Here is a 25,386-nt window from a genome sequence, read left to right on the forward strand (position 1 = left end):
TGCCGCGCCGTACTTTTGATGGATGCTAGGCCTAACCTATATGGAACTTTGTAGATTCTTTACTCTGAAACACAACCGAGGGGATTGGTTATGTTTTGAAATGAGAGCGGCCAGGGAGTTTCTTTTTAATAAAGATAATTCCGACGAGATGGTTGGGCAGGGGTAAGCAGGAGGGAAGGAGTTTGGTGCTATTTTTAGGGACTCCGCTCTGCTCGGATGGTGACGCCGCGGTTGTGGGTGTTGAAGAGCAACATAGGTGCTTTCTCCGACCCAAAGTTGCGTTTCTTTCGACATCAATTCCGGGCTAGAAAGCGGGAGTTGCTAGCCGGTCCGCGGGATTATTAGCGACGACCATCGAGTACGTATCTTGGTGGAGTGCATTCGTTTGAAACCCAGGAATACAATACCCTCTTTGCTCATATTCCGACGTAAGTTAAAACAACTCTTTTTTTTGTTCATTTTATCGCTGTTTCTGTTTGGCCTTCTATTATCGAACTTCGACTACCGTGTCCGCTATACGTCTATCTCGCTTTTTATTTCTAAATGGTATATCGGCGAAGGTCATTTTGGGAATGCGATCCTATAAACGTGGGTTTGTTAGGGGATAAAACGCGCGGTACCCTTTCACTCTTTTTACGACCCTTCCAAGAGAGATTTTGTTTGATTATCCACTGAAAAGGGATTATGAATGAATTATTATTGTGCCCCGCGGGATATTATCCTTAAAAACTATATAGACGTAAAGTACTGGCTATTCGTTCTTGCCCTTGTACGTATCTCGAGTCTTGATTAAAAGTTGGTAAACTTTGGCGGCCGAGAGGAAAAAGACGCGAAAGTAAAAAGCACGTCATATTTTCTTTTAAAACGATCGGCGACGCGTTTTTAGATCGGTTTCCTGTCAGCCAGGAATCGAAAATGAGTGTAGAGAACGCGTCCCCATGTATGGCCTCTCGAAATTCGATACCTTAACGAAATGACATTTGAAAATTCGACTTTGAAAGAAGCCATCAAATTTAGACGAGGCGACGAGAAAGTTAGCCAACCTCAAGTACCGTTTATCATTTGAGTAAAGCCCCTGTTTTCGAAAATACGTCGTGAAAAATGACTTTCTAAGCAACCCACGTGCGTGTATTTATAGTTACTAACAGCTCGTGGTACAAAAACGATACGTATTATAGGGTTGCCGATGGTAACCCGAGCCCTTAATCCACCTTCCCATCGCGGCTAGACCAAAGTGAAGTAACTTCGCGAAGAGAAACAATGAGCCTGTAGAGAAACTTGGAAAAGGGCGCCTCTCTAAACAGCCATTAAGTAACCGACCGTGACTTAACCACGAACAAGCGTTTAATTGTCTAAATTGCCAAATCCTTGGCTCGGGTATATCTGCACGCGTTAGTTTTACCAGATATTCGGTTGAGACCGAGACAAGGGTGACTTTAACCATGATACTCCCGTTTATTCCGGTAATTTAAAGGTTAGTGACCCAACCTTTTTTTTATATATATTTGCATCCTGGGATAGGTAAGCCAAAACAAAGCTCCGGAGAATTCTGGAAAACCTTTAAGGTTTTAATCAGCCCAGCGGGTTATCCGGGCTCAGAACCATATTAGGTTGAGACGAGCGCTTTTTAAAACAAACACCCAAGGAAAAAGCTATAGGTCTTGCGCGGGAGAGGGGGAGGAACTGACGGTATAATTCGCACCAACATGTTTTTTTCTTTCGTAAGAAAACGAAGAGACTTCGTCCCAGTTGGCGAAGATCATCCGTTGCTGTTTTTTCTTTCGCGAGTGGGAGTAAAACCCGGCTCTTTCCCTCAAAAAGATGTTGAGGGTGAGATAATTTTAGCAACGAATCATCCCTGCGATTTTCCTTCGTCTATTCTCTCTCTTTCTCGCTCCTCATCTTCTCCCACACGTCAGATTCTACGAATTTGAAAGAGGAGAGAGTTAAAAAAAATGTCCTATTTCTCTGTACTCAAAGAACCCGTTGTTTTCCACACGAATCGCGTTTATTTTTATTTTTTATTTATTTTATTCCAGTTAGATTATAATTATTTTGTTACATAAAATTGTGACTTACAGATTAAAGAGTTTGAAGAAGTTTTGGTTGTAAAAACAGTCCAACCACACATCGGCAAATCGAAAATATGGCGGATGACGAATATGGAAATGAGGTGGATTTGGATTCTATCGAGGATGAAGCCACTCTCATGCAGTTGGTACGATATGACGACTTTGCAACCTTTGACCCTGATTTTTTTAAGGGTACGAAATATTTTTAGCTGGTACCAAGGTCATTGTTTATTTTTTCCCTAGCTGGATGAAACGGAAGATTTTGATGAGCGTAAAATGATCAGAGCGCGTTTACGAGAAGTGCAGCAAGCCAGTCGAGGTATGTTCTTACACTAACACGGCGTAACATGTAATTAGAATTGGACAATAATGGTCGCAATTGGATCATATTCGCAGCTAAACGAGAAGAACAAATGAAGAAACGCGAACAGGAACGCGAGGACGCCATCAAAAGGAGAGCCCAAGAATCGGCCGACCAGAAAAAGAGAACGTTGGCCATGTACGACCAGATGGCCAAATCGGCGCCCGCCGGTGGACCCAAGGTTATGGACATCGGAATCTACAAGAACGACGGTTCGGCACCGACCATCATCCAACCCAAACAGGACCTGGTTGAGGACGCCATCAAGCAAAGACATAAGGAGGCAGAGGACCGTAAGAAACGGATCTTGGCCGCCTTCGACGACGCCGCCAAATCAGGACCCGCCGGGTCGGAAAGGATCGTTCGATTCGACGCTTTCAAAAAAGCCGATGGTGAGACCACCATTTTATTATATTCTTTAACGCTTTACACGGAGATTCCTTAACCATAATCCATAAACGTTTGCAATCGCGTTATTTCCATACTAGTCGAGCTTCCTGGATAACGGGGGGTTTTTTTAACTTCTTTAAACGCGCTTACATTTATAAGTCGACGTATTGAAATGTCATTGCAAAGGCTTAACCGTTTGGCATGTCGGTATTTTCTTTGATCCAGTTACAGAATACACTCCACCCACTCCCGTCAAAACTTGTACCTTTGGAATGTCCGGGGGTGTTTCCTTGAACCGGGGTGAGTTGATCGCCATTACCCCCCTTAATCTGTGCCTTGGTTGAAAGACCAAATTCACTCTGTCCCGCATCGAGCCAAATCACGAATGTGATTACCCCAAAAACCCGCATTAATGGTTGCCTATCTCTGTCTGTCTCTCTTTACCGCGATTTCGACCCTGCATTAGGAGACTCCCGCCCGTGCACTCCCGCGAGCCCCCCGATTCTGCCCGGAGGTCCCCGTTTCCCCCAACCCATCGACCCGGAAGGCCACTTGGACCCGATGGAGAGAGCCATCCGCGCTCGAATCAAGCACGCCGACGAACAGAAACGAAGAACCCTGGCCGCTTACGACATCATCGCCAAAACTGGAGCTCCAGGCCCAAAGATGGTTATTCTCGAGGAGTTCAAGCACATGGATGGTAAATTCAACATTCACCCACGGAATCCAACCCAGAAAGAAGACTTGACGTGGTCGATATACCTATAAATGTATTGGTTTTTAAAGGTCTAGTTGTCTTTAGCGTCGCGGTCTACTTAACAGCTGGTCCGTACGAATAGGTCTTGGGTCGTCAAGCTATGTTGGTTCAAGCAGTTAGGCCATAATTATAAAGTATTATTTTATTTCATAAGAGTCTCATTTTAGTCGAAATAATTACTATAAATGTGTGAAATGACGTATAATTGACGTCATATCCAAGTGGACTTAAAAATAGAATAAGGTATTAGGCTTAATACTAGAAATGGATTTCGGTAAGAATTTAACTGGGCGATCTCAGATTACGTCTTTACTCGTGACACATCTAGTTGTTTGGGTCTAGCAAGCGTATTTACCCGCGTTTTAGATCCTAACGTGTAGAGGTATTATCACGCGCAAATGCATTTTGAAATTTGCCAATTCTAACCATATGGCTTTGCCGCGTGACTGGGTTTTTGGAAAAGGTCGAAAGTAATATCGTCATCCGTTTACGGGCCAAACCGCGTCCCAGTTCCTTCTTTCTTGGCTGCGATTCCGACCGGGAATCAGTCGGTGTGCTCGGTGTGTATAAACATCTCACCCGCTGTTATTTTTTTAACAGTACCGGAACAGGTAGATCTTGGCAGCAAACACAGAGCTACCAGTTCTTATCGTGGCGGAGTTTTGACTCCGGGAAAAAACGAAGCTGTTCCCAACAAACCCGCTGGGAAAAGTTGCTGCTTTCGCGGCGTGCCCAAATTTTAACCATCACGTAACGCCACCATCCGAAGATACTACTTCACGACTCGAGAAGCAAAATATATATTTCCCCCGTCAGATCTCAACTTTATTTATTATATAATTTATAAACTTTAGCTAATTGTAAGGGGAATTTGATGGATAACCGCGATATAGGAATCTAACTCCGTTTCTCCCTTCTGTATCTTTCCGATTCCTTCCGTCTTCGAATCTTCTACTTAATTTTTCTTCTGAACTTTTGCCAAGAAACCATCGTACGAACTTAATTGTTTCCCCGTGGAAACGTTACAGCGTCAATTTTTTGAAATTTCAAACAACCCTTATAGCCTAAATCGCCAAAACTTTGCGATAAAAAAACACCAAATGAACCTTAGCTCAAAAATGTATTTGCAGGTGCGCCAAAACCCGTTTCTGCTCGGAACAAATTCCAACAATTGGATTCGGCTGCGCCCAAAGCCACGCCGAAGTAAGTTGGCCAAATTTTTGGGTAACTTAAATAATGGCGCGCAATTAAAAGAGCGGAGCGCTTTCGGTAAAAATAGTCCTAAACCTTCAGAAACGGGTCCAAATATTTCTTAACTTAGTATATCTAAAAAAGAATTGTCGAAAAAGTTGTAAAAAAACGAGAAATGTTTGTTACGAACTCACGAAGTTCTAGCTTAAAAAAAAGCAAACGTAAAACTGCTCCCTGAAAAAATAATAAGTAAATATAACTCAAAACGAAACGAATATTCAACTCTAGTTTCTGTGTTTTATTCATTTTCAACCTTCATCCTATTTTTCTATCACCTTTTTCAAAACACTGAATCTACTCGTCTAATTTCTTAATAAAGTTAACAACGTGGCTGTTGCTTGAACTAAAACTCTACTTTCTTAGTAGGTCTTTGAAACTAACGTAACCAGAACCTAACCCAAATTAAGATTTTGTTTTTGCAAACGTAATTAACAAATTAACTCTTAAACCAATACTTTCGCTTTCGGTCTTCGTGTAAATCTAATTAATCTTTTAGCTATTACGTTAATATTTCTTCACTCCTGATAAATAACGCTGCGTTTTCTTGACTATTTCCTTTAGCTGTTTTTACGTAATACCCAACATCCTTGTCATTTGTACGAGTAAAATGTAAGATCTCCCATTTTCTTGAAATTAATGGTTCTAGCTTTGAAAGTCAGCCAAACCACTTTCGAGGTTTTTAATTTTTCTAGTAGATACAAAGCACATGGCCCTATCACGTTTAAATTTAGCCTTTTTATACATTAATTTTTTATTTTAAAAGTTATTTAATTTCCGTTTTAAATTTCATCGGCTCTTTTTAATCAAATTTAAATCTAAGTACGTAGGCTATATTAGCTCTAACTTTGAAGCATGACTCTAAAAATTTTCGAAATTAAGTAGAGTAGACAAAGTGCCTATGCATGGCGCTATGTTAATTAGCCCAAATCGTATGGATCAATTAGTGAAAACAAGACTAAGGCTAATTATAGCTGTATCAAGAAGAGCTTCACTAATTTACTAAAAAACACAATTTACCCGAAAATATTTTAAACTATATTCTCGCTGTAAACGATATCTAAATTACCGCGTACAAGACATAAATAATTTCAAAGTCTAAACCCAATTTTTCTAAATCAACAACTTCGCATTTTTACCCTCCCTCAAATCAAAAAGCACTTATGTTAATTCCTGAGGTCTCTGACGATATCTGTTTGTGTCCTGCTAAGATAAAATCTTACATTTTCTATCTTCTTACTGTGTAAGTAAAGTCCATCCCCTCTTTATTGCTTGTTTATTCCGTAGTCTTGCTTGTCTGTGCCTCAACTAACTAACCATTGAAAACATTTATCTCTTAAAGAGTAACAACAGTGGTGTTGGGAAAACTAAGTGGCAGAATCTGCACAAACTGCACAGTGACAGTGAAGCTCATACTTCTAACAAGTGGACTCCCTTAAAACCAGATCCTGTCACAGTTTCCCCCTTTCCACAGTGTCACGGTGCCGTTTGAACAATTTCTGCCGCGTAGTTTTCAACCACGCTACTTTTGTTGCCCTACTTGTCTAAAAAGTCTTCAGTAGCATGTGTAGGTTTATAGTCGGTAGATTTAGGCGCTTTCTAAACGCTGTAGATCACTAAATAGACTAAAACATTTACTGACACATTTATGATTTATCCCACGATCAGGGACATGCGAGTAGTTCTTAGGCTTTTGGGACTGGTAGGTTGTCTTTCACATATCAGCGAAGGGTTGTGTCTATGGAAATATAAACTTGCCAGTCCCTTTAGTTAGCTAGTTTTAATTGGAATTTATCCTTACCTAAAGGGACACACTAGCGTTTGAAATTTTTTGGAATATATAGTAGTTACCACTCTTCTGAACCGCGCAGGGCCGCCTTATCCATAAGGCAGACTAGGCAAAGTGCCTAGGGCCTACGAAAAAATTAGGAGAAATAAGAGCCCACGATTCCATGTAATAGGGCCCACGAAGTTTCGAAAAGTTGGTAAATTAGATAATTTTGCCTAAGGCCTACGGAAAGGTTAAAACGGCCATGGAACAGAAAATGCAGCCAATCCTGAGTTTGCGCGGAAAACTAGTAAAATTCAAACGCTTGTGTAGCCCTTGGATAATCTATGAGCTGGTTTAACGATTTTTAATTTAAGTTTCAGGGCATCGAACGTCAATCGGAGCGCCAGTGACATCAAGGAGATGCTACTGTCATGGTGTAAGGCGAAGACTAGGGAATATGAAGTCGGTAATTGCTTTTTCCGTGGATGACCAGTTGTGCTAATGTCCTCCATTTGTAGAACGTAGAGATCACCAACTTCTCATCCTGTTGGTCCGATGGTATGGCCTTTTGTGCCTTGGCTCATCATTACTTCCCAGACGCGTTCGATTTCAGCACTTTGGAGGCCAAAAATCGGAGGTCAAACTTCGACCTTGCCTTCAAGACGCTGGAGTAAGTGTTATTTATTTATACTTATAGGGAAAATGAATGTTTTGAGACCATGGTCTAGTTATCCCCTTTAAAAGACTGGAGGATAGGAAACGAAGGCATTAGCAGTTTTACGGGCCTTAGGCAAAGTCTTCTAACAGGACCCAAATGTACCATTTTATTTTTTGCCTAAAACAACTGTAAGGAAACCTACCTTTTAGGATCCGGGGCCCTATGCAATTTCTTATAGCGTTTTCCATTTGATTGCTCGAGATTTGCTCCGAATTTGTCTATGACGTCATAGATCTCGCCCCGATCGACTAGAGTAAAACCCGAAATGGAACATTCCATAAACATATTCCCGTGCTTTTTGGTTTTAGTCTGCTAGTAATTGGAATTTTCGCCTCGTTCTAAGCGTTGGTCGGCCCAAAATCTAAAAGGAACACGCAAAAATTTGCTACGATCTCTATCTCGATCCGTTGATCTGTCGAAATCAGCAGATCGGTTTTGAGCGATCTCGGAGCACCCGAGAGCGGGAACTGGAACGCGCGAAACTTGATTGGAGCAGATCCGAGCACTCAAATAGAATTGTCCAGTCAGTAAAGCGGCACTGATTTCGGTGCATCGAAAGACATAAGTTTTAGGGAACCAATGAAATACCGTGTCCATTTGATACGCCATATATTAAAAGGTGGATAAAAATGCCGACCCAACCATCAAAATTTGAATTTATATGACAGACCAATAAGAAACTGCTATTTCGATTCACGTCGTCTGAAACGCAGACGATTTCAAACCGAAAACACGAATCTACGTAAGACAGGAAACTCGTTTTCATATAAATTCAAATTTCGCAGGGTGGGTCGACATTTATACCCATCTCAACATATTCATTTTCCCAATAAATATAAATCTTGGTTTGGCCTAGGCCCACCTCTAGATAAAATTAAAAATAAAACGAGTATTGTTTGCTTAATAACTTAGGGACAAGGCAGACATTAGTCCGCTTTTGGACACGAATGACATGATCATAATGAAGAATAAACCCGATTGGAAGTGCGTTTTCACCTACATCCAAAGTATCTACAGGAAACTGAGAGAAATGGATTGATAACAAATATTTAGAACCATCATTTGTACAGACCATAGACAATGTATTTTGTCTATGGTACAGACATTTTGTTAACATTTGTGTGTATAATTGGTTTTTTGTTTGGCTGAGGCAGAGAGCGTTTTAATTTATATATAGCGCCATGTTTTTATTAGTTTTTAAAATTTATTTGGCGAAGTTCGTGAATTACTGCCGCAGTAGTGTGTTTTCATGGAGGTTGTCACCCATTAGATTGATTTCTTAAAAAACGCAGGCGGCTAGATACTTCTAGGCCAGCGGAGGAGTCAATAATGCAATTTAAGAAAAAGAAACACCGAAACTTTTGGTCTCAGATGGAGATAGGGCATCTTAAATTTTTCGCTCAACATTCACAGGGGTTCAAAAGTTAAAATGCGCTATTTCGCTTTTGTTAGAAGAAAAACGGTCACAAAATAGTTATAATCCAGTACACTTGCCTTCTTTCTCTAAATAGAAATAGTTCTAATCAGTAATTCCTAGTTTACTACACTACGAACATGTAGTATCGCATTTTAAACACTTGCCTTTTATTTGGCATCAAATCCTATTAAAAATCAGTATTAAATTTTGAAAAGGACAATCCTACGCGCCTTTTAAGTAACGAAAATTAATTTTAATTGAGGAATTTATTCAACAAATGTGTAAATAATTGTTTCCTGCACATGTTTTTTTACTAACATATATACGCCAAGGCTTAAAAAAAAACCCAAAACGCTTTTCTACACTAACTACTTTTTTATTTATTTCGTATTTTAGAATGCTGGGCATTCTCTAGGGATAACCAGTATATTTGTACAAAACATGTATTTAAAAAGAAAAGAACAATCTTTAATAAACTGTTTTGCTGAATACATTTTCATCCCCAAGTTGCAAATTCGGCGTTTAATAAATCAGTGGGTTTAAATGGCATTAAACTCGGTGGTAAATGAGCGATGGAGGCCATAGATGGCGGTAAATGGTAAGACACAGAAGCCAAGAGATCCGAGTCCTTATTATCTTCTGCCGTTTCTTCTTTGCTTTTCTCCTTATTTTCCAACCATTTGTTCAGATCCGGAGGCGGAGGAAGTTGTATTGGTTGTTTTTCCAGCCAAGCTTGTAAAGAGGGAGAACGCGTTAAATTTAGACCTTAGCTACGTTTAAATAATTCCTAAGAAGTGGGTCACGTCAGTCCAGCTGTACTTTCTTAAAGCAGACGACGAGAAAGTCAAACTAGGGAACATTCTTTTCCGGTCGAGCTTAAGTGTCTCTGTTTTTGAAGTTGATTAATGTTTTGAAATTTAATCACCTTGTTCCTGTAACCGCTGAAAATCGGCTGTAGTTAAGTGAGAATATCTACAAGAAGGTCCAAAGTCGCAGCTTCCTGTAAGTAATTTTCAATTATTTCGGTTAGCGTAAGAAATGACATTTAGGCCTTGGCATTTTCGCGCCATTACCAATTTACCATTTTGATTAAACCTCCTGCATGGATTTTTAGATTGTTCTTCTTTTAATATGGTTTCAGCGTCTAAATTAATAGGCGTGCCGTTAATTACATTTAGTGATAAATTTTAAGAAAACGGGCATAATAGGACTACCTCTAAACGAATCGTAATGCAATTTTCTTAATTTCTGATGATGAACGGAAATTAAATGTTTCTTTCTGTTTTCGGCACCATCAGGGAACGTTCTTTCACAGTAATCACAAAAATACCTCTTCCCCATTTTCTATTTTCAATGACAAACGTGTAAGTCACTCGCTAGGGAATTTAATGGCTTAGGCCTTGGCCGTTTAGCACTTCACGAACCCCCTCTATTCTTAATTAGTCTATGATACCCCTACTTGTAGAAAACGAGTTTTTCGTGATTGTATGAAATCGACACCAGATAAGAAAATTGTTCAGTCATGAGACAATCTCACATGACGAAGCGAAATAAACGTTACCCGATATAGACACGCTACTGAAAAATAAGGTCCCTCGAGAAGTTCCTTCGCGATACTGAATTACTGATTTTGTACTCTGCGGAAAGTGCAAGGCCTCTGCCCTCGAGTAGTTGGGCTATATTTTTTGGCTGCGTAAATTCAACCTGTAAAGATCAAAGGGTGTAGTACCGAAGAGCCGCGACAGAGGCAAAGGCTATCTTATTGGTCAATGCGCATAACAGTGACCCCTCGCCTCGCCAGACACAAAGCCGCGACTCGCCCAGTACCCAGTCGGTAGAGTATATGAAATTTATCCCATTGCTAAAGAGGGGGGACGAGAATTAACAGTTTTTCTGCCGTGGCTGGAATCGCGCTGCCGCTAAAACCAGCCGACAAGGAAACATTGCGTAGTAATTGTTATTCAAATTTAAATTTCCCTCTACTGATAATCAGGTAGGAAATTACTCTTTTTTTTTCGTAACAGCGTGAGCAAATAGCTCTCCGAAATATTTACAAATGTTAGCGAATCGCGATAAAAATGTATTCTCTATCGCCGTAAAGATAACGCCCTTCATTTTAAGCCTTTGACATTCGCGAACATAAAAATTCGGTGATATTACAAAAATGTAAAAAATATGTGCATACGTTTTTGGGGGGTTGATTTCTGCTAGACCGCTATGGGAAACAGATAAGAATTTAACAAGGATATATCAACAAAAGATAGTATTAAATTTGATTATAATAAATTTGTAATTGTTTTCATAAATATATAAGGAAATACTTATCGAGTTAGATTGCGAAAGAAGTCATTAAAATTTTTATCCATGTTTAAATAAATAAAATAGAATTTTATTCATAATATTATATTTACTTAAATGTCCGTATGTTCCCTCTTTAATATTTAAGTTTAATTGACTTTCCATGGTCCAAAAAATATTGATGTTTATGTCAGTATTTCTCAATTGGTTTTTGCCCAAAATGTTACCGCTCCACGTGAGTAATCTTCAGAATCAAAAAGTTCTCTCAATTTCTTACAAATAATATCCTAATTTTTGTCGAATTCTCAAAGGATTTGGTGTTAATTAGTTTTGACCTGATTTATTCTTTATTTTTCATTACGATTATACACTATTTGTTGGAATTATTCCATAGGGGGATGGTTATATATGAATTTAATTGGACATACAATTTGACTTCAATCAAAACGTGTCGAAATGGAAAATAAACGGATGGCGATTCTAGGTTTTGCATTTGAGCTGGTATTTAGATTTTGTTTCGCGACGGAAAAATTAGTTGGAAGCAAAAAAATATAAATGGTGGGGAGGGTGGGTATAATCGTTCTAACCCAGTTTGCGCTGTGTCGCAGGATTTTTTTCTTTCGTTTTATTCAAAGCTTCTAATGATAATTAACGTAGGAAGGCGACGCATACATTTATTTTCGCTCGAGTCTGCTTACGACATCGCGTAGAAATCATCAAAGCACCATAAAGGCTGGTTTTTACTAGGGCAGAAATGGAAATAGCGTTTTCCATTTGATTGCTCAAGATTCGCTCTGAATCTCTGACGTCATAAATCTCACCCCAATCGACTAGAGTAAAACCGCAAATGGAACATTCCATGAACATATTCATTTTCATCTGCTAGTAATATTAATTTTCGCGTCTTGGTCTGCCATTTTGCCAACAAAACTAAAAGGAACACGCAAAAATTTGCTCCGATCTCGATCCGTTGATCTGTTGAAATCGGCAGATCGGTTTTGGGCGATCTCGGAGCACTCGAGAGCGTGAAATGGAACACGCGAAACTTGATCGGAGCAGATCCGAGCACGCTAATGGAACATAAAATGTTGATCAGAGCGATCTAGAGCGCTCGAGAACAGTCAAATGGAAAACGCTATATAGAGAAATTCGAGAGGGCGGCATTACGGTTTTTTGAAATCCAACAGATGGCGGTAATATGGGGAAAATAAGAAGCGGGAATTTTCAAAGTTAAAATTTTGTTTCACCCTAAGCCTTAAAATATCAATGTAATTATGAAAATATAACAAAGTACTTTATCACTTAAAGCATTTTTTATTGTGAAAATATCACAAAATACTTTATCAGTTAATATATTTGATTTTAAAAATATTAAACAAGTTAATAGAGTGAGTAATATCACAATATATCACAGCGCATGTTTGTACAAAATTTTCACTAGGAAACGCTTACTACAAATACGCTTATTTTCGTCTAAGTTCAAGGTAACTGGTTTATGTTCATTGTCATTAGGAATCTTCTCTAAAATTGTCCGTTCCCATTTCCGTCGAAGTTTTCCATTTTGAGGAAATTGTGAAAAATAACTTTAGTTAAAGCAGTGTCAGTTTGTTTTTTAGTCGACAAGCAATTTTTGATCAAACAATAATGAACCATGTTGGAACTAAATAAAAGCAGACAATTCGTTCATGTCAATAGTCTTAGTCGATAGCTACGCCGCAAAATTTTCGTTTTGAAAACGAAAACATTTGAGAGAGTTGGCCGTTTTCGGTCTATCGAAATCTGGCAGCCTTGCCTGCTTTCCGGCCTGTATCTACATAACGAAAATGGCCGACGATTACGCCGCCGAAAATATTTTACTTAACTCATCGGCGATGTTTTTGACCGTTATTTTGAATTATCGACTAAGAATATTGCATTACGTGTGTAACGTTATCATAGAAACTTAGTAAACAAATAAGCCTTAGCTAGATGTATTAAAACCAGTGTTACCTAAATGTCACATTTTTAGAATAAAGTCCATGTCAGTGGCATAAAGTGGAAAATATGGCCAAAAGTGGCAAATATGGCAAAAAGTGACAAATAGTGACTAATAATCAATAAATGCATTTAAATGATGTAAATAATATCTTTCAGAGATGTAGCATCACTTACATGTGAGATAAGGTTTCAGTTTTTCACAAAAGAACCATTAAAAACACCTTAAAGATATATAGCAGACGAATTCAAACTCAGGAAAAATCGTTGAAAAATAGCCAAAGGAAATTACTAGATTGGGCTATAATTGAGTATCTAGCCCAAAATCTGACAACTAATACAGTATATTTGTCTAAAATAGCACAAATATATTTTTCCTTTCGTATGTTTTTTTATTTTGATTAAAAATTTTATCGGCCACTATTTGGCATATTAGCCAGTAAAAGTATTATTCGCCATGTCGGTATTTACCACTTTTTGCCACATTATTTGACACCTGACATTTACCACTTCGGAACACTGATTAAAACGTTAGAAAAATCACACGCGCTACCGTTTAAATGCAGCAGTTGACTAGCAAGCTGACGTCACACGGGTGGTTTTTTCTCCATATTACCGACATCTAGCGGTTATCAAATGCGGAAGATAAGAGCCAGATTTAAAAAAAAAATTATGTTCATAATATGGCCTGTATTACAGACGGCTATGAAACTCTTATAGCGTTTTCAATTTGACTGCTCTCGAGTGCTCTAGATCGCTCTGATCAACATTATATGTTCCATTTGCGTGCTCGGATCTGCTTCGATCAGGATTACCGTGTTCCATTTCCTACTCTCGGGTGCTCCGAGTTCCCCTAAAACCGATCGGTAGATCAACGGATCGAGATCGAGATCGGAGCAAATTTTTGCGTGTTCCTTTTAAAATTTTAGGCAAAATGGCAGACCAAGACGCGAAAATTCAAATTACTAGCAGGTGAAGAACCACAAAGCCCGGGAATATGTTCATGGAATGTTCCATTTGAGGTTTTACTCTAGTCGATCTGGGCGAGATCTATGACGTCAGAGACAGATTAAGCGAATCTCAAGCAATCAAATAGAAAACGCTATAAGTGTCTTTAGAGTGGTGGGCAATTCGCATTTTTAAGCACGCCTATGGCAAATCGTGAAACAATTTGTCAACACGCGTAATAGGGGGTTTTGGACCCCGCTGAACACGAATCTGCCTGTTGTCAGACCAAATTCGGGCTCCTAAGCGACCAAAAACAAGATGGCAGCCAAAATGGCGCTGAAAATTCGATTCTTGGCTAGACGCGCATTTCTTAACTCTTTCTGCTTCAAATGTGATAGTCTTTGATGTAGAAATACTTTTTATGGACTCCTGAACATTTTTATGCCCTGTCCTATTAAAAATAAATTGCCCATTAAAACAAAATGGCGGACAATTTTGAAATTTTTGGAAAATCGTATAAAGTCGTCTGAAGGCTCTTTCCCGATGTTTTCTGGGGCGCTGAACACCATGGAATAATTAAAAGTGACTCCCGATGATTCCTAGGGCCAATTTGAGCCTGTGGGATAATTGTTACGGTGCATTGATCAACTTTAATCATTTCGCTTCAGATTATCCAAATCTTGCTACCCTCCGGTTTTACTTTAACAATTACTTTTTCCATGGCAGATGAATATGTTTAGACAAATAAATAAAAAAATAAAACAACTAACTTTTATTTACGTTGTGCATTGACAAATCACAACAGCTAGTCGGGATCGTCTGAATCATCCGAATTTTCTTCTTCTTCCGTGAAAAGATTTTTTTCCATCCAAGGTATCCATTTGTACGTGTATGTTGTCAGCCGTGACGTGGAGAATCGAAGGCAAAGTATCTGCTTCCGCTCGTGGTTTGAGGTTTACGGGAACAACTGCACCTATAGATTAAAAATAGAAATAAATAAAAATTTAGCTGTTCTTTGTTTTAAAAAAATACGTGTGTTTATATTTTGGAATAGTTTTTGTTTACTTTACCTGTATCTGGGTCTAAAGACTTTAATACGACTTGGCACATTCCTGTTTCAAGTTGTAGAACTTGTTCGTAATTGGCTGTATGTCCAGCCTTTGAAAATAATTCAACCAGCTCCTTTGACCTCGTTTTGTGGTGTAGAGTGATACCCAGCGCAACATTCTTAGGAGGTAATTTCCTCCCCTTGCTGGTTATGTAAAGTAAGTCTTGTGCCACTGAAAGAATTCGAGTCTTCTGTAGGTCTGTGGCGGAGGAATCTTCGCTTCCCGCCAAAGTGTCCTCTAGTGTAGCTTCACCGCCAAAAAGTAGATTTAAGAATAGGTAAATGCTCTCTGGAACGACAGAAGCTGCCTCGTCCACACTGATGTTAATTCCTGGTTTCATTTCATCTACTGCAGTTTTAAGTTCTTGCGAAGCTTCATGGCGACATGAATAAGTTCGCTAAAGTCAGATTGTACCGTGTGATCCGGAAAGATGAGATCATTTCCTTCATACACATTTTGAACTGTAACATCTTTTTGAAACTTGTGAGCGATGAGTAGAGTACCTCGTTCAGTGACTTCTCTGTTTAAAGGACGATGGAATTGAAAGAGATGACTCAACTGACTCTCAAGTTTCTCACCAAAAGAAGAACGTCTCGTGAAGTACGCATTCGGGAGAGTTTCTGAGACGTGACTTGCCAGCGTAACATAACGCTGGAATGCATCCTCCAATGTAATAACCTGAAAATATATAGACATGTTTACCTTTTTCAAATGAAAAAGGATAGCCTCTACATAATGATTGATGGGGCCTTTAAAAAGTACCCTGGCTTTGAGTCAACCGTTATAATTCCAGCTTACTTGTCCTTTCGCAGCCGCTGCGTGTAGTTCAAATAATAGTTGTTGGTAGGAGATATTCGGATCAGTGCTATCCTTTGGTCTTTTAGAAGTATATCTCTCTTTGTTACTTAGGCAGTAGGTGTGATACATCATGTCACCAGCCATAGCATCGTAAGCATAAGTAACTCTTCTCAGGAGCGTATAATCTGAATTGCTCAATTTTAGTATACGGTCGCTTAAAGGAAACGTTGCCACTCGACGCAGCTGGTCTTTCTTTCTGTCAACCTGGAACAAAGGCTAAGTAAGACCCTAGCAGAAAATTCAATGCAGTACAAAAATAATTTGTATATTCACCTGGCAAAATATGCATTTGTTCTTGTCAAAAGACTCACTAACAGCTGACCTAAGAGTTCGTTTGGGTTCGGGCATTGCCTTTCCCTTATCCTGCATTGCCCTACTCTTTGTTAATCTATCCAAAAGAGTTTTGTTACTATAGTTGCTGTAACACTGTCTATGGTAAAAGAAATAATTTTCCACAAATTTGACTTGTGAAATTCTTTCTATTTTCTCTGCATTTTCTGCATCTATGCACTCGGCTCGGATTTTTGTCGCGTTGGAGAGCGTTTCCCAGCCAGTTAGAGATAGTAACGACAAGTTTTGCCCTCTCTTGTTCTCTTGACAGATTAAGCAGAGTTCATTCCTAATGGCACCGACACCACCTCCACCTACAGCCTGCATATTCTATACGAATCAGAAAGCAAAAGTAAGATCTGCGACCGTACTGAACACCATTCAAAAATAAAACTGAACTTAACTTAAAAACTGCGTGCTGGGCAGTTAAAATTAAACTAACGACGTAAGTTAAAGTAAGCACTTCCGTTTTTCACCAGACAGATTGCGCAATCACGGTACCTAACGCAGCTCTTTTGTTTACATCCTTGAAGTCTCGCAGAGAGTACGTAGAAGGAATGAGAAATGCAGGAGGAGGAGGAGGAGGACGCGCTTAAATTCAAACAACAGAACTGTCAAAGCGGAATGCCGATGCACCGTTACAATTATCCCACAGGCTCAAATTGGCTCTAGGAATCATTGGGAGTCACTTTTAATTATTCCATGGTGTTCAACGCCCCTGAAAACATCGGGAAAGAGCCTTCACACTACCTTATAAAATTTTCAAAATTGTCCGCCATTTTGCTTTAATGGGCATTTTTTTTTTCGAATAGGACAGGCCATAAAAATTTTCAGGGGTCCATAAAAAGTATTTCTACATAAAAGACTATCACATTTGAAGCAGAAAGAGTTAAGAAATGCGCGTCTAAACAAAAATCGAATTTTAACCGCCATTTTGGCTGCCATCTTGTTTTTGGACGCTTAGGAGCCCGAATTCGGTCTGACAACAGGCAGATTCGTGTTCAGCGGGGTCCAAAACCCCTTACTACGCATGTTGACAAATTGTTTCACGATTTGCCGTTAGATTATCGATGCTGAGTATCGGACACTGCACTACTTGCCACGTGTATCGGGAATTAGGTCGATTAATTATCATGGCGCTTAAATCTAGGAGCAACAAACACAAGGAGAACGCAACTAGCATTTAAACACGCTAACTCAGTGTTGTGTACAAATTTCATTGGACGAACCTTTACGCTACACGTTTTGCGGGCGGGGGGAAGACAATTTCCGAATTTTTCCCCTTCTGACGGCAGCAGGCTCTAAATCGTCTAACCAATGGAAACTGTACGCAAGAAAATGCACGACTTTTAACGGGTTCCGTTCTCCTTGTGTGGGGTGTAGACCGTGCAGCGATCGTACGGGGTGACATTTGAGTCCGGGGTCGGGGAGAGAAAAACCGGGTCGGGTCGGGGTTTTTTGGAATTTTTATTTTTAAGCGTTTCCTAATTACAAAAGTGACGCTTCAACGGCCGACTATTTAAAAGTAAAACCATAATTGTAAAATATTGTTTCATAAGTGTGACACTTCCTATTCTTCACATTCAAAAGTTTCAGTAAGAGCTACTCACAGGACAGACGGCATTACGGACTTCGTCACCGTTTTGCGTCTCCACTTGCTCCCGCGTCACACGTGGCCTTTGACCGCGCCTCGCTAGGGGGAGATTTTCTTCTTGTTCTTCTACTAGCTCAACGTTAAATATTCCCCAAAGTGACAAACTTATAGAACAATATTATAGACTTATGCTAAAACCAAAAACTAAATAAAAACCACGGCGAACGAGAGGCGAGCCAGGCGAGTGTGACGCGACCTTTGTACCGTCGAACGAGAGAATAGGCTGCTGGCTTGCCCCGTTCTTCTCCGTTTTTGTTTTAGCTAAGCGCTCGGGGTCAGGGTCCCCACTAGTGGGGTGCTGTGTTTGTTGCTTCTGCTTAAACTGACTCAATTTATAGATAAATCATGGGTCAGCAAGGATCCAAAAAGAAAACCAAAAGTGGTAATGAAAGTAAAGGGTTGTTTGGCGACCTGGCTGAAGCCGCGGAAGGAGCCACTAGCGCTCTCACCAAAACCATCGAAGACACCAGTCATCAGGTGACGAGTAAAATCGACGCAACAACCAAGTCAGTGACGGAGGCCATCGATAAAACGGCTAAAAATGTGACTGGGACGGTGGACGGTGCAGTTTCGGACGCCAATAAAAAGGCGGACGAAGTTGGCAAAAACGTAGACGACGCCGCGGCCAATTTGAGGGCCCAGGCGGAAGCCGCGCGAAAAGAAGCCGAAGACGCCCGTAAACAAGTGGAAGGCAAGGCTAAAGGTCTTAAAGACGCGGCGGATTCTAAGGCCAGGGAGCTCGAAGAAGCGGCCAAGGCCCTAGAAGACGCTGCCGAAGCCAAAGCCAACGAATTAGAGAAAGCGGCCACCGACAAGAAGAAAGAACTCGAAGAAGCCGCCAAAGGTTTTCAAGCGGCTGCCGAGGCCAAAGCCAATGAATTAGAGAAAGCGGCCACCGACAAGAAGAAAGAACTCGAAGAAGCCGCCAAAGGTTTTCAAGCGGCTGCCGAGGCCAAGGCGAAAGACGCCGAAGCAGCCGCTTTGGCCAAGAAAAAGGAATTGGAAGACGCGGCCGCTGCGAAAGCGAAGGAAGCCGAGGAAGCCGCCAAGAGGATGAGGGATGCCGCCGAAGCCAAAGCCCAAGAAGCCGAAGCCGCGGCGCTGGCTAAGAAAAAGGAATTGGAAGGCAAAGCCGCCGAATTGGAGAAGGCCGCCGCGGCCCGCAAGAAGCAGCTGGAAGAGGCCGCCTCCGCCAGGATCAAGGAAGCCGAGCTGAAGGCCAAGGAAGTACAAAAGTCCGCCGAAGAAGCGGCCGAAGCCAAAGCTAAGGAATTGGAAGACGCCGTTGCCGAAGCTACTAAACAAGCCGAAGCTAAGAAGGCGGAATTGGAAACGGCGGCTTCCAATAAGGCCAAGGAACTTCAAGGCCAAGCTAACGCCGCTAGTGATAGCTTAAGGGGGAAGGTAGCCGGAGCCCAATCTCAAGCCACCAGCCTCAGGGGTCAAGCCGAACAATCGGTAGCCGATGCTAAGTCTCAATCGCAGGCGGCCATCGACGAAGCCATGAGTTCGGCGCAAAAGATACAAGACGACATCAATAGAACCATTGGAGATTCGAAACAAGCCTTGAGTGACGCGCAGAAGCAGGCCGAAAACGCCAAGGCCGGACTCGGCGATTTGGCAGGCAACACCGTGGGTTTGCTGAAAGGGACAGCCGAAACGTTGACGGACACGGTCAAGAGTACCGCCACGGCCGTAGTTGACCAGGCTGTGACCATGGCGTCCGAAACGGCCAAGAGATCCGTTCAACAAGTCAGCGGGACCTTAAGCAAAGCCACGGAGGACGTCACAAAGGGAGTTAGCGGAGCCGTCCATAATGTTTCGACTAGCGTAACAGGGGCAGCTGGAAACATGGCCGCTGGGATGTTGGGCAAGGCCGGAGCATTAACTGGAGCATTGGCTCAAGGAGCCGCGAACATTTCGGACATGACCAAAGGCGTCGCCGACGATACCGCGAACCGAAAGGCTGATCTGGACGATATCGCGGACAATTTGATCCAAGACACCACCGACAAGACTAAGAAGGCTGCTAGCAATGTGGATGACATTGCCGATAATTTGATGAAGGACGCCTCAAAGGTAACCAAAAAGGTCAAGGATGAAATCAAAGAAGTTGTTGCCGTTTTTGACCCGGCAAACGCCGCTGTAGTTTGCAAAGAGAATGAACTCAAGGATGGAGAGTGAGTTGCTTTTTACTATTTTACACTTCTAATGCCGTTATTTAAAATGAAATTTATTGTTTCAGAATGAAGGTTTTCCCGCTTGGAGAAGGAAGTATCTTGCTATGCAGAGATAAGGGAGTGTACTCCGCTATCGGTACCAAATGCTCACACTACGGAGCGCCCCTTTCTAAAGGTAAGAACTCGATGATTCAGCTTTAGTGTTATTAAGTTCAATTTTACAAAAAAAAAATATTTTTCAGGCGTGTTTTACAATGGTAAGATCCGATGCCCGTGGCACGGGGCTTGTTTCAATACATCCACGGGAGACATCGAAGATTCTCCTGGTCTAGACAGCGTACCTTGCTACAGCGTCAAGGTTGAGGGAGGCGAGGTCAAGGTTAGCGCTCCAGCCGACCTCTTAAAACGTAATATACGCACCAAAGAACTGGCCAAAAGAAAATCGTCCGATCCCCGAACTTTCGTCATTATTGGCGGAGGTAAACGCTCATTTCCAACATTTTTACAGCGGAAATTTAATTGGTTATAATCCCAACAGGTGGTGCTGGAGAAGCCTGCGCGGAAACGCTGAGACAACAAGGCTTTTCCGGTCGAGTTGTGGTGCTGACCAAAGAAAACGACCAACCTTACGATAGACCGAAATTGAGCAAGGTACCTGATACGCGCTTGATTCGAATTTTGCTCTTACTCACTCTTATCATTTACATCTAGGCTTTAAGTTCAACGGGAAAAGATATTGCTCTAAGAAGTCCAGAATACTACAGCGAAGGAGACATAGAAATTATGTTGGGTCACGAAGTAGTGTCAGTAGACGAAGCTGGAAAAACGGTCCAATGCAAAAACGGAACCAAAATTAGCTACACTGCTTTAATGATAGCCACAGGCGGGCGGTGAGTCGTTTACTAGCATATTTTGTTAACTACTTTGCTCAATTAGCGACTTTTTTACCAATCTAGTCCAATAACCTTGAACGTCCCGGGTGGTGATTTAGAAAACGTGTGTTATTTGAGAACGCCATCAGATGCTAATAAGATTGCGGACATTGCCAAAGACAAGAGCGCGGTCGTTGTTGGTACTTCATTTATTGGAATGGAGGTCGCGGCCTACCTTCACGGTAAGGCCAAGTCCGTCGACGTCGTTGGTCGCAGCTCGACGCCGTTCGCCAACGTTTTTGGACCCCAAGTTGGTGAAAGGTTGACCAAGGTAAAATATTTGCCATTACTTCTTTACATCGTGAATGGTCGTACGTGATTCTAAAGATTGTTTATTACGTAGCTATTCGCCGAGAAAGAAGTCAATTTCCATTTTGAAACGGAGGTACAAGAATTCATTGGTGAAGGCGGCAAGTTGAAGGCCGTCAAGTTAAAGAATGGCCAAACTTTGAACGCGGATGTTTGCGTGGTAGGAATTGGTAAGGTTTACATCTGATTTTACTCACCAAAATTTTAGGGCTGTGTGAATACTCGAACATCAGCGAGTACTCGATCTCTACCTCGACTAAGTAGTTGAAGAAAACTCGTTGATTATCAAATCATAGTCGGGTACCCGATTACTCGAATAAGCTGCTCTCTAAACTCGTCGAGTATTGGTTTTTCTATCTGCATTGCTTCAAAGTTCGAAGAGGGGTTTTTAAAAGATTTTTGGGGGAAATAAACAGTACCTACAAAGTTAATTAATTAATATTTTTCAGCATTGAAAGTTACTTTATACTCCTTTTAAATTCAATTTCATAATCACTTGAATAAAACCAGCTCTTAATCAAGGACTCGATAACCCGACTCGTTAAAAATATTACTCCAGGTTTTTTTTAGTTACTTGACTCGAATAAGAGAAAGTTTACCCTTAATCAAGTACTCAATTACTTGAATCAACTTCAATATTACTTGACTGGAATACTCGGTGAAAAAAAATTTGATACTCGATAATCGACTCGATTGCCTAAAACCACTAATCGCATAGCCCAACAAAATTAACTATTACGCTACAAATTCTTTGTTTATGCCTTAGGTGTTCGACCCGCTACGGAATTCCTCAAGAGTAGTGGCATTTTAATGAACGAAAATGGTTATATACCCGTCGACGAGACCCTGAAGACATCCTCAGACGGAATTTTTGCCGGTGGCGATATTGTAGAGTTCCCGTTGTCCACCTACGACGACGAATTTGTCACGATCGGTCACTGGCAAATAGCCCAAACACACGGTTAGTTGACTTTTGCTTTTATAATCCTATCGCTTTAAAACTCAAGGTCAAAATTGCGCGTTCTAGGTCGAACGGCTGCGAAACACATGTTGGGAAAAGGGAAACCTCTACACACAGTCCCGTTCTTTTGGGCTTCCATGTTTGGAAAGAGCTTGCGATATGCCGGTTGTGGTCTTGGCGTTGACGATTACGTCATTGACGGTGACCTTGAAGCTATGAAATTTGTCTGCTACGCGTGCAGGTAGGAAGTGAAAACGCCTAACTTTTTGAGAACGAATGAAAATGAGCTTTTACTTTAGCGGAGACAAAGTGGTGGCTGTCGCGGCGATGGGAATGGACCCCGTTGCGTCGCAATACGCCTCGTACGTCAGCAAAGGGAACGTACTTAAGAAATCGGACATAAAGTGAGAGACAATTCCAATTGCTTTCTAGATCTTTGTTTCGAGTTTTTCTAAGACTAACAAACTCTCTATTTTTTGCAAAGATCAAATCCACAAGGGTGGATCTCAGATATGTGTTAAACTATGACAACAACGTCATTTGGTCAACAATTATTTAAATACGTAAAGAAACCAATATTCCTACCTATTTCACACGGGACGTTATAATGTTGACGTTTCTTTTATTGAATAGGCCCTTTCGTTTGACATTATTTGTTGTTGGACTAATTATCTCCTTGTCCCCGCCCCATTAGTCCAATTAATACTATTGTTGTCTACCATTTCTTCCCTCAATGGACAAAGCCTGTTTATTATAATTAATGTTACAAGTAATCCATATGTACTAGCTGGACCATTTAACGTCATAAAAATATCATTGACCCTTTCTAAGAACAATTGTTAAAAAATGCAAAAAATAATCACAAGCTCTGCGTATTTTAGGGAGATAAGGTTTTTCTTTTTTACCAATGCACCGATTCAAGTAAAGTACTTGCATTTGCCTTTCATCACTTTCTATTAGATAGACATAAGTGAAGATGATTGAAATGTTTTGGCCATTCGTTCCAATAGGCCTTTTTCTCTGCTCCATTTTCTCTAATGGTAGGGGTGCGCCTGTTATTGCACTATATTTTTAACCATCAAACTTGGCGTTTTGAAAAAGTTCTATATGGTATTTCTGCCAGGGTAAAGTAAGAAAATTTAGCCTATTTTGGTACATTTTGCTGCAAAATTCTATATTTATTGTAAAGATAGATTGAACAAAAATAATATGATGCACTTGATACCAGCAAATATTGGTATGCGTGATTTACCCGGTAGAAATTAATTAAACGTAGTTTGTAATGATTGAGATATATTAATAGGTTATTGCGTTAAGTACTATTTTTGTTAAGTTTAATTTCTTGTAGCCTTAGAAAGGCTTGTTTTTTAATGCCAAGATTTTCAAAGGCACTGTTTTTCTATTTGTTAATTTTTTTTAAATATGAAGCTGTTAGATTTAGGTTTATTGTTTTGGAATTTGAATTTCAGTAAGAAAACTCAGCCATGTGTAAACCATGTTCTCTGATCCTCAGAAAATCTCATTGGCCTTAAAACCTTATTAATTTCCTTGCCAGATTATTATTAGTTTCTAACCAATTGGGAGATTAATCTCAAAGTAACGGAATCTTCTTTGCCAACGTTCTTTTAAATTTGATTAGTTTTATTCTAGTCTCGCGAGTTAGTTATAATACCGTAAATATATATGGGATTGTTCATAATGCTTCAGGTTGTGGTTATTTTTAAGTATTATTTTTTAAATGGATTCTCAGATCTGTTGTTTTTTCAGGAAAAGCTCAAGGTTTAGTCAAAATCTTAAAAGTGCCTAACTTTGAAACTATAACGGGCTTTTCAATATCCTTATTTGGACAGTTTTTAAATAGCGCATAACAATAGACAGCTGCCATAATAAAAACCAGCTAAGGTATTATATTTTTAACATTGTTATTTTTGAAAAGCTGTTCCTCTAATGTCATAATTAAATTTTTTTTAAACTAATCCCTCCTTATAATGTTATATGGGACTAAAATTATTAGTCTTGCAATGTCACAATCTCGTAGTTGTTGGGTTTGGAAGATCCGCAAACTGTTTAGAAAGGTGAAATTCAGTTCATTTTGAAGCACCCTGGGAATTATTCTTTGATTGTGCCTCTAGAAATTCATAACACCAAAATGGCTTTACATTTTAGATTGCCTATTGCGTAAATTGTGATATTTAGGACCAAAAAAACTAACGATGTAGGTCTAGAAAATGAAACATTACTTATTAGGAGTCTTGTTTCGTATATTTGAAAAGGATTTTGTTAAAAATTTAACATTGAAATTATATATAAAAGAAAACAAAACTTGACCTATTTATTAGGAATCTCAGTCCGTATTCTGTATTTTTTTGATAAATTTAACAAAGCTTAAGCCTTTCACACCTCACAAAAGTAAATTTCACAAATATTCAAAAGATTTTTAATATTTTGCTATAAATGTAGCTTTTTGCTAATAAAAACCAGTAGCATTAAAATAGCGTAAAAAACTTTTAGCCATTTTAATAAATTTTGCACATTCCAATACGGTATTCATACTAAATTTTTGTTGGTGCTATGTTAAAAATACTAATTTAAAAAAATGATAGGCCGAGGTTATAAAAAGTGGATGCTTTTGATGTTTCTGAATAATTTGTTATAGAAAGTACAAAATTCGCCTTTTATAATAAAGTTTTATTTGCTTTAAATAATTGACATAATGAACTATTTTAAAATGGTAACGAACACAAATTATTCCCAAGGCCGGAAAGTGCCTAAATAGGATAAATGATCAGTTGATAATCTATCCGGCATGTGTGTTTTATTAAACAGTTTCAATTTCTTTATTCTTTCTTGTGGTAATTTCAGTTCTCTCGTATGCCACAGTTCCTGTTCCTAAATTATAATTTTCATTTAGGTAAGCTGACAAACAAAATTTTTTAATATTTGCATCTCCACCCACTTGCGTTAAATAAGGTCGGTTAAGATAAACCATATTCTCCTCTTCAACAGTGAGTTGATAATATACCTTCATTCTATCACCCATTGTAACTGGCGGCACAATTCTATTTTTACTGAAAAGTGTCAAAAAGAGGTAAAAATTAT

General features: G+C 39.9%; 4 protein-coding genes across 19 annotated transcripts in view; 2 read left to right on the forward strand and 2 right to left on the reverse strand.

Moving 5' to 3' along the window:
* LOC149927280 (smoothelin-like) lies at positions 1-9,132 on the forward strand. Of its 6 annotated transcripts, XM_090158074.1 has the most exons (10): positions 3-428; positions 2,082-2,218; positions 2,316-2,391; positions 2,469-2,825; positions 3,049-3,123; positions 4,711-4,783; positions 6,974-7,061; positions 7,118-7,269; positions 8,230-8,381; positions 8,414-9,132. In XM_090158074.1, exons 2-9 carry the CDS (start codon positions 2,147-2,149, stop codon positions 8,354-8,356), a joined length of 1,020 nt encoding a protein of 339 aa, XP_090014200.1. In that variant the 5' UTR covers positions 3-428; positions 2,082-2,146; the 3' UTR covers positions 8,357-8,381; positions 8,414-9,132. The 6 variants fall into 6 exon arrangements, 5 of the variants coding, with proteins under 5 accessions (XP_090014203.1, XP_090014200.1, XP_090014199.1 ...); XM_090158073.1 differs by having other exon boundaries at positions 8,230-9,132; XM_090158075.1 differs by lacking the exon at positions 3-428 and adding an exon at positions 997-1,474 and having other exon boundaries at positions 8,230-9,132.
* Positions 9,115-10,547, reverse strand: LOC149927281 (zinc finger matrin-type protein 5). 4 transcript variants are annotated; one of them, XM_090158082.1, is made up of 5 exons: positions 10,464-10,547; positions 9,949-10,078; positions 9,816-9,878; positions 9,660-9,734; positions 9,115-9,466 (listed from the first exon to the last, which is right to left on the reverse strand). In XM_090158082.1, exons 2-5 carry the CDS (start codon positions 10,073-10,075, stop codon positions 9,231-9,233), a joined length of 501 nt encoding a protein of 166 aa, XP_090014208.1. In that variant the 5' UTR covers positions 10,076-10,078; positions 10,464-10,547; the 3' UTR covers positions 9,115-9,230. The 4 variants fall into 4 exon arrangements, with proteins under 4 accessions (XP_090014208.1, XP_090014207.1, XP_090014206.1 ...); XM_090158081.1 differs by having other exon boundaries at positions 10,296-10,541; XM_090158080.1 differs by having other exon boundaries at positions 10,159-10,541.
* On the forward strand, positions 9,609-25,127 carry LOC149927282 (uncharacterized). Of its 8 annotated transcripts, none has more exons than XM_090158071.1 (14): positions 9,648-9,736; positions 16,523-16,706; positions 16,785-20,085; positions 20,151-20,260; positions 20,328-20,564; positions 20,624-20,736; positions 20,797-20,975; positions 21,042-21,288; positions 21,361-21,496; positions 22,093-22,287; positions 22,354-22,528; positions 22,587-22,691; positions 22,772-22,850; positions 22,921-25,127. In XM_090158071.1, exons 3-13 carry the CDS (start codon positions 18,251-18,253, stop codon positions 22,806-22,808), a joined length of 3,369 nt encoding a protein of 1,122 aa, XP_090014197.1. In that variant the 5' UTR covers positions 9,648-9,736; positions 16,523-16,706; positions 16,785-18,250; the 3' UTR covers positions 22,809-22,850; positions 22,921-25,127. The 8 variants fall into 8 exon arrangements, with proteins under 8 accessions (XP_090014195.1, XP_090014197.1, XP_090014198.1 ...); XM_090158072.1 differs by having other exon boundaries at positions 24,055-25,127; XM_090158066.1 differs by having other exon boundaries at positions 16,785-17,776; positions 17,842-20,085; positions 22,772-25,127.
* Positions 24,955-25,386, reverse strand: part of LOC149927283 (large ribosomal subunit protein mL63) — a 4,757-nt gene continuing 4,325 nt past the window's right edge. The window contains exons 3-4 of the mRNA XM_090158083.1: positions 25,244-25,355; positions 24,955-25,176 (exon numbers count right to left, since the gene is read on the reverse strand). Of these exons, the coding sequence (XP_090014209.1) occupies positions 25,033-25,176; positions 25,244-25,355 (256 nt within the window). The 3' untranslated portion in view covers positions 24,955-25,032. The remainder of the gene's footprint in view (positions 25,177-25,243; positions 25,356-25,386) is intronic.

Source organism: Leiobunum rupestre, chromosome 9 (genome assembly GCF_980474605.1).
Source record: "Leiobunum rupestre chromosome 9, qqLeiRupe1.1.hap1, whole genome shotgun sequence".
Lineage (NCBI taxonomy): Eukaryota > Metazoa > Arthropoda > Arachnida > Opiliones > Sclerosomatidae > Leiobunum > Leiobunum rupestre.

Excerpts from the sequence above, each read along its gene's own strand:
- LOC149927280 (XM_090158073.1), top strand. The coding sequence starts at position 2,147 with ATGGCGGATGACGAATATGGAAATGAGGTGGATTTGGATTCTATCGAG. Across the intron at positions 2,219-2,315 it reads AAGCCACTCTCATGCAGTTG|CTGGATGAAACGGAAGATTT; the intron begins GTACGATATGAC and ends TTTTTTCCCTAG. Across the intron at positions 3,124-4,710 it reads GGGTGTTTCCTTGAACCGGG|GTGCGCCAAAACCCGTTTCT; the intron begins GTGAGTTGATCG and ends ATGTATTTGCAG.
- LOC149927281 (XM_090158082.1), bottom strand. The coding sequence starts at position 10,075 with ATGGGGAAGAGGTATTTTTGTGATTACTGTGAAAGAACGTTCCCTGAT. Across the intron at positions 9,735-9,815 it reads CAGGAGGTTTAATCAAAATG|GAAGCTGCGACTTTGGACCT; the intron begins GTAAATTGGTAA and ends AATTACTTACAG. Across the intron at positions 9,467-9,659 it reads TCAGCGGTTACAGGAACAAG|CTTGGCTGGAAAAACAACCA; the intron begins GTGATTAAATTT and ends CCTCTTTACAAG.
- LOC149927282 (XM_090158069.1), top strand. The coding sequence starts at position 18,251 with ATGGGTCAGCAAGGATCCAAAAAGAAAACCAAAAGTGGTAATGAAAGT. Across the intron at positions 21,289-21,360 it reads TTGGTGAAAGGTTGACCAAG|CTATTCGCCGAGAAAGAAGT; the intron begins GTAAAATATTTG and ends TTTATTACGTAG. Across the intron at positions 22,529-22,586 it reads TTTGTCTGCTACGCGTGCAG|CGGAGACAAAGTGGTGGCTG; the intron begins GTAGGAAGTGAA and ends CTTTTACTTTAG.